The 11,434-nt window shown below is 30.6% G+C and overlaps 1 protein-coding gene across 1 annotated transcript; it reads right to left on the bottom strand.

The window, feature by feature from the left end:
* Window positions 1-409: 409 nt before the first annotated feature.
* LOC133807414 (2-acylphloroglucinol 4-prenyltransferase) lies at window positions 410-7,691 on the bottom strand. The gene is made up of 10 exons (XM_062245733.1): window positions 7,317-7,691; window positions 6,459-6,592; window positions 5,660-5,806; window positions 2,698-2,926; window positions 2,524-2,594; window positions 2,058-2,150; window positions 1,722-1,839; window positions 1,140-1,202; window positions 1,001-1,033; window positions 410-630 (listed from the first exon to the last, which is right to left on the bottom strand). Exons 1-10 carry the CDS (start codon window positions 7,596-7,598, stop codon window positions 556-558), a joined length of 1,245 nt encoding a protein of 414 aa, XP_062101717.1. The 5' UTR covers window positions 7,599-7,691; the 3' UTR covers window positions 410-555.
* Between the last annotated feature and the right edge of the window lie 3,743 nt (window positions 7,692-11,434).

Here is an 11,434-nt window from a genome sequence, read left to right as displayed (position 1 = left end):
ACGCCAACCATGCCATAACCCCTCAGCCTAGCCAAGGTTCCACACAAAGAAGCCCGACCCCAACAACAGAGACATCCGTAAAGCCTATACTCACAACCGGATCCACCCAAGACTCAACGGTCCGTCGACGCCACAGCCTCCAAGAACGTCACAGTACTGCCCCAACCACCATCGAAAAGGGAGAAATAGAACCCCACGAAGACCCATATATCAAAGATATCCTCTCGGCCAGACACGACCAGACGAGAAGATGTAATAAGCAGCAAATAACTTTTCGAGCGGCGCAGAGAGAAAATGACACTAGTGTTTTCTTTCAAATTTTGAAAGTACATATTCATGCTAAAGCTTTTTGATCATTCATTAAATTAGATCTTTATCTACTACATTAATAAAAGCTAATAAAAGGGGATGAACAAAAACGATTCTTATTTAAAATTGTATTGAATAAGACGGACAAAAAGCAAATAAGGCTTAGTGTTAATTTTTTGTTTTTGACAAAAAGGGTTCTTATAGTTTGAAACATTAAATTATGACAAGTTGTTGTATATATGCAAACTAAATGAACAGATATACAACGTATTCCGCAGAGAAGAGTATCCAGATGAATTCATAGAAGCTTTTGCACGCTTCCTGCAATATTCGACAACCAAAATTTATATATATATATATATATATAATCAATGTCAAATTCAAAAATTAATACAAATAAAATAATTATAATAATAAAATTTAAGAAATATTATTGGCTTGTTTTTTTTCTCTCTCTTGTAAAAACATTCATTTGTATAATGCATCATCTGTGATCTAGATTTTGTAATTTTTCCAGTACTTAATAAGATTTTGACTAGTACTTTAATCTTTAAAATATATATTTTAAATAAAACATCCAAATATTTTACATTTTAAAAGTACTTCTCTTAGGAATATGATATGTGAAACAATAATATTAATATATATATTTATATAATTATATTGATGAACTACTGATGCTGAATATTACCGGAGTGTAGTTCGTTCGATCCAACTCTCGAGCCTATAATTAAGTACACAATTAAATAATAAAAATCTGTAATTATATATAAGAAGTTTATATATATATATAATACATATATATTATTTATAATTCGAATGTGACAAACCTGGAAGAATAAGGAAAATGCTAAGATTGCATGAGAAAGCAGCATTATGTTACTCTTGAAAGCCTGTAAATAACAATTAAATCAACGATTTTTCTTTCAAGGGAAGAAGTTAAGCATAAATACACATGTACTAAGTTCTATTTTTCATAAATTATATCCAAAAGATATGTACTATTTAAAATTTTTATATGTTTCTTCTACTAAATATTTAATAATTATATTAATATAAATTTAAATATTATAAAATATCATTATTATAAAAATATTTAATACATAATCCTAATTTTTATAAAAAAAAATTATTTATATTTAAAAAAACATGTTATTTTTTTATTATTTAATCTAACTTATATAAATATATATTGATATTAAGTAACAACAAATATTATAAATACACATAATAAATATTATATATTGGTTTAATTTTTTTTAATACGTTTATGACATCTTTTTATATATAATATTATTTATTTTTAAAAAATTTATATGACAATTATAAAAACATAATAAAAATAATTAATAATTTTTTTTAAAGAATAAAACTAAGCCAATATGTGCGTAAATATATATTATATTATATACCTTAGGCCATATAATGGCAGTAGATATAGCTGCTACATAGTTTAGGAGGAGAAGTCCTGTGCCAAGTAATGTAATGTTTTTTGCACCAAGCTTGGTTGCAAAGGTTTCAACACCAAACCTAGAAAGATGATTGGTTCATATATGATTTTTTTTTTTGTTGAATAAGTTTATATGATATTAAATATAAAATAATGTGAAAATATGCTTCTTCTTCTTCTTCTTTTTTTTTTTAAGAGAGTTTAATTGTGTCCAAGTATATAATTAAAACCACGAAGTAATTTCTCCTAAAATAAAAAAAAATACAAATAAAAATAGAAGATAGAAGATAGAACATACTTGCGATCTCCATTTATGTCAGAAAGATCTTTGGAGGAAGCCAACGTTAGAGTCATAAATGTAATAAAGGCAGTGATGAAGGAAAATGAAGGGCTGTTCTCAAATTCAAAGTCAAACATTGAGAAGTTAATATAGGTTAAATAGCAAAAATCATTTCCTCTAAAATTAATTAGAGGTGTTTTTATTCTTATTCCATTATTTAAAAAAATTATCATGGTTAGAAAATAAAATTAAATAAATAACTGATCTATCAAATTATAAGTAACAAGACAGAAACAATACATGTAATTTAGAGATAGAAGATTTTATTAATTATAGTAGAATGAAAAAAGAAAATTTTGATTTTATACAATATCCTATTTTAGGGAAAAAAAATTGATTATAGTAAAATTAAATTAAGGGAATGATGTAATTTGGTATGTTTAAACTACTTAAAATGTAGAACATGAAAAGAGTTATAACTCACCTCCATACAAATGCAAGTCCAAGTGCTGCTCTAGAGGCATAATATACAGAAAAGTTTAAGCCTGCATGAATCTATGTATAATTTTTATATTAGCTATCTTATTTAATTTGTATATATAGCATACACAAAAGTTTAACAATATAAATATATATATATATAAATAAATAGATATACCATAAGAATACAAAGAAATGCTGTAATGGGATTCTTCTTCCATCTAAATGGAGGAACAGAATAGATAGTCCCACTCAAAATGGCCAAACAGTATAGAGAAGTAAGGAGTGGTCCTGAGTTCAATTTAAGAATCAATATGAAGCCAATTATTGCAGGACTTAATGTCAATAACCAAGCTGATTCCACTGAAATACGCCCTGAAACCAGTGGTAAATCTGGTTTGTTTATCCTGAAAATTATAATTAAAATTAAAAATAGAATTTCTTAAATAAGGCCAGAACTAGAATATAGCTAGAGAGGGCCAAAAAGAATTAATATATGTACAAAATATATAAATGTATAGTATTTATTTTATTTTAAAGGGTGCCAATAAAAATTTATAAGTTGGGAGGCATGCCCACTCTAATCATTCTAGCACTGTCTTTTCTAACAACTTTTTGTGTATAAAGGGGAGTTTTATAGTGGGACCACCACTTCTTTACCTATCGATAGGGGAGTTTTTGTTTTTTGTGATGTGCACAAATTATAATTTTTTTTTATTTTTATATAATAGTATACATTGTAGTCATAGACATCCCACCAGTTTTTGGGTGGTGCCAAAATCACGGTTCAAACACAGTCAGCTGCATATGTATTAAAAAAAATAAGTGTACGTACAAGCAATTGTTTGAACCCTGTTTTTGGCACCGTAAATTATTTGAATTTTTTACAAAAACTAGCAGAATCTCTGCTATAAATACCATGTACACAGTTATATAAAAAATTAAGTTATAATTTCTTCACGTGATAAACCCCAACTAGTTACTTTTGCTCATACTAGTAGGGGCATTTTCTATTTTCAGAACCTGAAGAAATTATAACAATTTTTTTATATGACGACGTACATGCATAGTTATAGCACGTATCCCACCAGTTTTCATAAAATTTCGAATAATTTACGGTGTTGAAATCAGGGTTCAAATAGTTTGTTTCAAACGCGTATAAAAAAAATCAGGCATGTGTGCAACCAACTGTTTGAACTCTGATTTCGACACCATAAATTATTCAAAATTTCTTAAAAACTGGTGGGATGTCTTATATAACTACAATGAGAACGATTATATAAAAAAAATTAGGTAATAATTTCTCCACATGTTAAAAACAAAAATGCCCCTATCAGTAGGAGCTAAAATGATACTCATACCTAATTTCCCTATATATATATATACTATGTAAAAACAATGTGCATTAGAAAATATATTATTATTTTTGTTATAGGTTTTAATTGTCATATAAATTTTAAATACATAAACAATGTCATATATTATAAAAGATTGACATAAACATATTAAAAAAAAAATTAAACCAAAACATTGTCTATAGATTTTAAAAAATAAAAAAAAAGTTAATCTTTATTTTTTAATAAAATAAAAAACCGTTAAAACAATAATTCATTAGATAAACACTTTTTATATATAAAGATCTGATGCATTCTAGTTTTAAAATTAAATACTTTTTTTTTCTGATTTTCTTTTTGAAAAAATACGTATGGATTTCAATATAATAAAATATTAAAAAAAATATAAATTAAAAATATGAATTTCATAAGTTTATTTGATCATATTTTAATTCTTTAACTTAAAAAAATATATAGTCAACAAAAAGTTATATATAAATATATATTATTTAATCAATGACTAGAGCAATTAAAATAAGTAATTTCTCATTTTAAAAAATTAAACGAAAAAATCAGAAAATATGCATATTTATGTCTTATTTTTTTAATATATATATATTTGGATAAATAAGATATGTTAAATGACAAAATAAATAACTAATAAAAAATAAAAGAATAATTTTAAGCACATAAATATTTTTCGATTACACTTTTGTAAAAATAATTGATAAGATGAATTAAATATTTTAATATGGAATTTTAAAATATGTGATGAGAAATTATTATGGCTCATTTATTATTTATTATTTTATTTTAAAATTATTTTACCTTATTTAGATGACTTTAAAACTAACAGAGTTAGAAAACAATACAAAAAAGTGTTAAATCTAATGAAAAATAATAATTTTTATTAAACTCATGTTTATAATATATAGAAATATATGAAAAATTAGTTAATTTATTTTTCCGAAATTGTAGTAATATGCATTGGCGAGCCATATGGAGCACAAAATATTTTCTTTAATTATTTAATTTGAAATTTTAGTTGCTAATAGTGGAAAAAAGTAAGACCCCAATTCATAAATATTATAAAAAACAATAAAATTAAGAATTATTTTGTTAAATGTGTTTAAGATAGAGTAATTAATCTCAAGTAGTTTTCGGCACTTATATAATTATAATCATAATTTTTTAAATGACGATGTATATTATAATTACAGAAAAACATTCTACATATTTTAGAAAATTTTTGAATAATTTATTGAGCTAAAATTAGACTTTAAATATTATATTACACGGGCGTATAAAAAAATAGAATATGCAATAGAAATATTTGAACTTTAATTTTAACACCTTAAATTATTTAAAATTTTAAAAAAAATTAATGAATAATATCTACTATAACTACAACATGCATAATTATATAAAAAATGAAATTACTAAAAATACAAAATACACTGAAAGTTGGAGGAGACTACGAAGAATTATCCTTTAAGATGTAAGTAAAAAATCTATAAATTATTGTGTTAACTTGTACTACATATCTATTTTTCTAAAAGAAAAAAAAGATGTACCATCTATGTACAGTTTCATCATTTTCTGGTTTGTACGTATTCGAACAAGTAAAAAAAAAAAACTCTTTTAATTAAGTAAATATTCATTTTATGCATTGTACCTTTTTTTAGGCTCCAAAACCATGGAGTTGTCATAAACACAACTAGACATTTTATTTATTTATTTGAGAGAACACATTTTAAAATTATGACTTACTAATTTGCACCAAAAAAAAGTGTTTTTATAGCGTACCTGTCAATATCCATATCAAAAATTTGATTGATGCCAGCTGTATAAAAACAAGAGCCTAGTATAGCCAACATTCCCAAGAGTGCCCTAAAAATTAGAGGCCAACTAAATAGATTTGGGTTCTCCAACAATTCTCTTCCAAATAAACAACTGTTCAATAATAAAAAAATCATCATACATATAGTCGTAAAATAAAAGTTTATATTGAATTATTCATTATAAAAAGGTATCATTCAATTTAATGGTAATAATTTGTTTGTTTTAATAAAATAAGTTATACTTATTTTATTTAAATAAATGTATCTAATATTACCAAAAAAAATTAATTAAGTAAAAACCTAAAATGTCTAAAAAAAAGTAACAGTTTTGCTTTTTCTATTTTCCTTATTTTTACTTAATTAATAACTTATATCTTTTATTTTAGATTTTAATTATTTTCATTTTTAAACTTAAATTTTAACATTTTAATACATTGGAAATATTATACAATTAAAATGTCTTTGGTACCAAAATTGTATTGGAAAAATATTTTTATACCCATTTGTCAATTATAAAATTGTGTTTTGGTATTTAATAAAATGGGTATTTGCAGCATAAAAATTAAATACTTCACATTTGTTACAATTAAATACTTAATTTTTTTTTATTTTTATGGTGAAAATACTCAATATTTAATATATATTAAAAATAAATATCTAATCTACCTATGCCCCTTAATAAAATGGTATAAGTAGGTAGATACAAAAATAAAGATATCAATATATATATATGTATATTTATAAATGATACTAGTTCTCTTTACCTAGAGCATATAATAACTCCTTTTGCTGTGTATGGTCGTACATACTCCCAACATACACTTACAAAGTCTTTAACATTTGTAAGTGCCGAAAGATTTCCAGATTCAGGAGGTCGATCTTCAATTTGTGCAGAAGCCTATATATTTATATATAATCAACAAATTAATTCATTTCAACTTCTATATATATATATATATATATACTCAAGATATGATGTTGTCACAGTATAGTTATTGTATCAAATATACAAAATTATATATCAAATTAACATAGTTACATATTTGACAAAAATCGTGTACATTGACTGCATCATACAGTTAACTACACATAATATATAAGGGCAGTTCTCTACTATTCTCTCTAAAAGGGGAGTACTAGTATACCTTTTGTGTTTTTATTATCTGAATAGTTATAATCCATTTATTTTAATATGAATGTTTATATTTTAGTTATAGTAGGTAACTCACCCATTTCTGAAAATTTCTGAATATTTTATAATACTAAAATCAAAGTTCAAACATTTTATGTACACACGTGTATAAAAAAAAACGCACACACGTGGAAAATAATGTTTGAATCATGTTTTCAGTGTATTGTAAATTATTCAATTTTTTTTTTAAATTAGTGAGGTACTTACTATAATTACAATGTATATAATCACATAAAAAATGAGATTATAAATATCAAAGTGCCAAAAGCATGAGATAATTGGTAAAATGAAATTGTTGGAATTATTCCACCCCAAGAGAATTAATGAAATCACAAGTATATACAGAATAATAATATGTAAAAGAAGAAAAAATAAAACTCATAATTATTTTATTCTTCACACACACATATATATATATACACATACGTACCCTAATTGAATTTCCCCTTTGGTCCTTGCAGCTGAAAATTGATAAAGGTTTTAATAAGCATCTGCTCTGTCCGTACAACCCAAGAAGATGTGTTGTCTTGTTAGAGGTGTTGTTGTTGTTGTTGTTGTTGGGGGAGCAATGCTTTGAGTTTGTGGAATTGATTACTCTGCTCTTGCTTTTACAACAGTAAGATGAGACCTTGAGATTATTATTATTATTATGGGGAATTGATATAAATGGATTAGTTCCAAGTGAAAAGCTAGAAACTGAAGAGAGCCCCATGTGATGGAGTGATCAAGAAAATGAAAAAGAATAAACTAGGCCAGAGAAAGACAGAATGACTTGATGCACAAATATATTGGTTCAAGAATCATGATGAGCTTATTTCAAATTATTTAAACTATATGATCAAGAAGTCGGTATAGCTAGTATGCCAAGCTTTGTGCCCTACTATATAGTATGGCTACAATTAATTAAATCAGGTAGGGTTTAACCAAAATCTACAAGCACAATTCGTGCCATGTAGAAAGAATTCCAGAAACTGCCGGTTTTAATTTAAGGGTAAAAGAGAATTAGGATTTTCTCTTCAATTTTGGAGTTTCAATTAATCAATTGATTTTAGAATTATATTGTTTTTATTTAAATATTGTAAATAATATAATGTTCATTTATAGGTTGGTTGGACATGAATTGAGAAACAAAAATTAGACTGAAAATCTTTATTCTAGAAATATGATTGCCCCCATAAAAAAATATGCATGAGACAAGTAGAAAAGATTACCTAATTTTGGTTACACTAAAAAAAATATATATTATTATTTAGGGATAATTTTTTAGTCATATTATAAATTTCTTTTGAGTAGATATTTCTAGTAGTCACAACAAAAGTTTGGATGTGACTAAAAAGTAATCTTTAGTCAGAAGTTGTTACTAATTTAGTTTTACTCAATAATACATTCTAAATTAATCGTAATTTCTTAAAAATTTGTGAGAGATCTCCTGTAATTATATTATACACTGTAATGTAACAAAATAGAATTACAACTTATCCATATACCAAAAATACTGAAAATATTGGTAGTGATTAAAAACAATCACTACCCAAAAATTTTCCTTTCTTTAAAATCTTAAAATATGACCCTAAATCTTATATATTAATCACATAATTAAGGGTGTAATTTTGTGCAAAAGGAAAATACTATTTTAGTCAGAAAAGCTCACGGGTAATAATGGCTGTTGGTGACTTAGAAAATGAGCTGTCAACAAAAGTCCTAGGAGAAGAATAAGAAAATGATTTATTTTTTTCTTTTCTTGTTTCATTTTTTTATTAGGGTCGTCAGTTTTACGAGACGTCGTACAATAAAAAAAATTCTTGAAACATTTTGTTACTTTTTGTCGACGCAAATAAGTGCCAACAAAAGTCTTTGACCCCGTTTGGCTAATCTTATTTTAAGCTACTTTTAACTTCTAGGATTAAAAAAATCACTTTTGAGAGTGTTTGGGTAAAAAGTAAAAAGTATTTGTACGCCCTGAGTATCAGCACGTACCTTGTTGAGGCAGCTCGGGAGAATGGAACTAATAAAGAGCCATAACCGAGGTGCCATGTGTTCACCGTTCATCCGGAGAAATTTGGTACGATCCCCTAAACAAATAGCTCGAGCTGGCGGATCGTTTAGTTGTTTATCACTTGGAACCATTGTCAACATGGCATCAAAAGACACAAGCTAGCACTACATTAAGCTCGTGGTACATCAGAGGCCTGACATATCCCAGGATCTTTATAAAGTCAACCACACAATATAAACGTGCGTATAACAGACATCACGTGTCTGTTTTATTCCCGCATTCTCGGATACGCAATATAAACGTGCGTGATCAGACATCCCACACCTGATTTAGGCCATGCGGCCCATTATCCATTTTTACCTACTGATTAGACCACACTTCAGTGTAAGGTTTATATATTAATCAGCAGTGTCACAAAGATGACGTGAGGGATAAAGAGATCACGGGATGACCCCAATGCCTACTCAGAGATCATTCTCCTATATATACCAAGACCCTGGGTAGTGCAAAGGGTTGGATTCTTCTTGTAAGGCAAATACTCTGCAAAAATAGCAAGAAAAGAAAAACAGTAATAATATTGACTCGTGGACTAGGGGGATTTTAACCTTCGAACCACGTAAAAAGGAGTGATCACTTTTCTTCTCTTGATAATTCATTGCCAGCATCCTTGAGTATTATCATTTTCTTATTACGGTTTACCATTAAGCACTAATTCAACCTAGTTATTCATACAATTCACTGTTGGCGAAAAACCGCGTCAACAGTTTGGTGCTTTCATTGAGAAGATTTAGATTAGTGCTATCGCAAAAACTTGATCATGGTGGTCACTCGTTCGAGGCATGGTAACGAGGCGGATCAACATGGTGGGCAGGAGGCTCACCATACCGCCGTTCCGACGAACAAGACCCAGAGATCCAGCAACGATCGGGGAAACAGCCGATGGGCCATGATGACACTGGGAGTTCAGCGCCCCTACCTCAAAATCCGAACCCAGGTTACCTGACGGTGGTGGAAATGGAGAACATGCAGTTGAGGAGTCATCTAGCCAAGGCAAATAAGTAAATCGAGGAAGTCTTGACCCGGCTACCCCTTCTTGCAACCGACGTTAACGTCGGAAAGAGGGAAAGCAGGACTCACAAGTCCCGCCAAAATAGTCGGCCAAGGCTTAGTCGATCGGTTAGAACCTCAACCCCAAGTTCTGCACCCGTGTCGCGCCATCACCGAGAAACTATGTTTGATGATTTTCCCAAGGCCCATCAGCGAGTCAGCCAGTCAGTCAGAACTTCGACTCCAAGTTCAGCTCCACCATCGAATGCACCTAGGAGAGCTCGTGGCAACTCGCGAAGGAGGTCCGAGGAGAGCTCACGTCGACAACCTGCTCTGGCCAGCCCTCCCGTGCCGCGATCAGATCACCCGGCGCAAAGAGCTGGAGGCGGTGGGATAGAGCGACCACGAGCTAGTTTGGTCCGGCCAGACGGGACTAGAATTGCTTCACCAGTTAGGTACCCACCTTCGCCGATAAGATATCCATCTCCTCCTCGTCCTGCTCGAGATATTCCTGCATACGGGAACAGCAGGAGGAATCCTTCTCTCGCGGTTCCTACTCATCACCCGCGAGCGCATGGAAATGTCCCAGATATCCTCTCCCTCGGCAGCAGGCTCTGAGCTTTTCCAATGGGAGCTATTGGACCGAAAGCTACCGAAGTGGCAGATCTGGTGGAGACCTACGAAATCATCTAAGTTCGGCACAAAGCCCTCGGGCTGCCTCGCGGACTGACCTTCGAGATCGCCTCAACTCGCAGAGGGGAGAGCCGACCAAAAAAGAAAGTCGTGCTCGCCGAGAGGATGGTCCTTTCGAAATACGTGACAACGGGAATGTCCCACCAAACGAAGCTCAAGCTTGGAGGGACAATAACCCGCCTAACGTGTACAATGGGACGGGAGCTGTTGAACAGCCCCAGAACAACCCAGGGATAAAAGACCAAACCCTCGAAAGGTTAGCTCAGATGGAGGAGCTAATGAAGAGGCTTCTGTCAGAGAAGGGAAAAGACGAATACGACTCGGGGGACGAGCTCGAGCTTTTTTCCCCCAACATCGCAGCAACGGCATACCCGCTGGGTTTCAGTATGCCCCATCTATCCAAATTCGATGGAGATGGAGATTTATCGGATCATTTGGGGATGTTCAATACCTTGATGATGGCCCATAATATCGACCTTGAGCTGAGATGCTTGATATTCCCTTCGACTCTGATCGGGCCAACTAGGCAGTGGTTCAAGCAGTGTAAGAAACAGTCGACCAATTCGTGGAAGAATTTCTCTGCCGACTTCAAGAGGGCATTCCGAGCCTCTCAAGCGGTTCGCGTCAAAGCAGATACCCTGACGAACGTGAAGCAACAGCCCAGGGAACCCTTAAAAGCTTATCTGAGCAGGTTCGCAAACATTGCGGCCCGAGCTAGGGACGCGAATGAAAGTTCCAAGCTCATGGCTATGAGAACTGGAATCCTTGTTGGGGGCTAGCTGTGGAAAGAAATCCAGAGGAAATGTGTCAGC

Source organism: Humulus lupulus, chromosome X (assembly GCF_963169125.1).
Source record: "Humulus lupulus chromosome X, drHumLupu1.1, whole genome shotgun sequence".
NCBI classification, from domain to species: domain Eukaryota; kingdom Viridiplantae; phylum Streptophyta; class Magnoliopsida; order Rosales; family Cannabaceae; genus Humulus; species Humulus lupulus.
This window is presented reverse-complemented; position numbering and strand designations above follow the sequence as displayed.

Excerpts from the sequence above, each read along its gene's own strand:
- LOC133807414 (XM_062245733.1), bottom strand. The coding sequence starts at position 7,598 with ATGGGGCTCTCTTCAGTTTCTAGCTTTTCACTTGGAACTAATCCATTT. Across the intron at positions 1,840-2,057 it reads GACATAAATGGAGATCGCAA|GTTTGGTGTTGAAACCTTTG; the intron begins GTATGTTCTATC and ends TCATCTTTCTAG. Across the intron at positions 1,034-1,139 it reads CATTTTCCTTATTCTTCCAG|GCTCGAGAGTTGGATCGAAC; the intron begins GTTTGTCACATT and ends ACTTAATTATAG.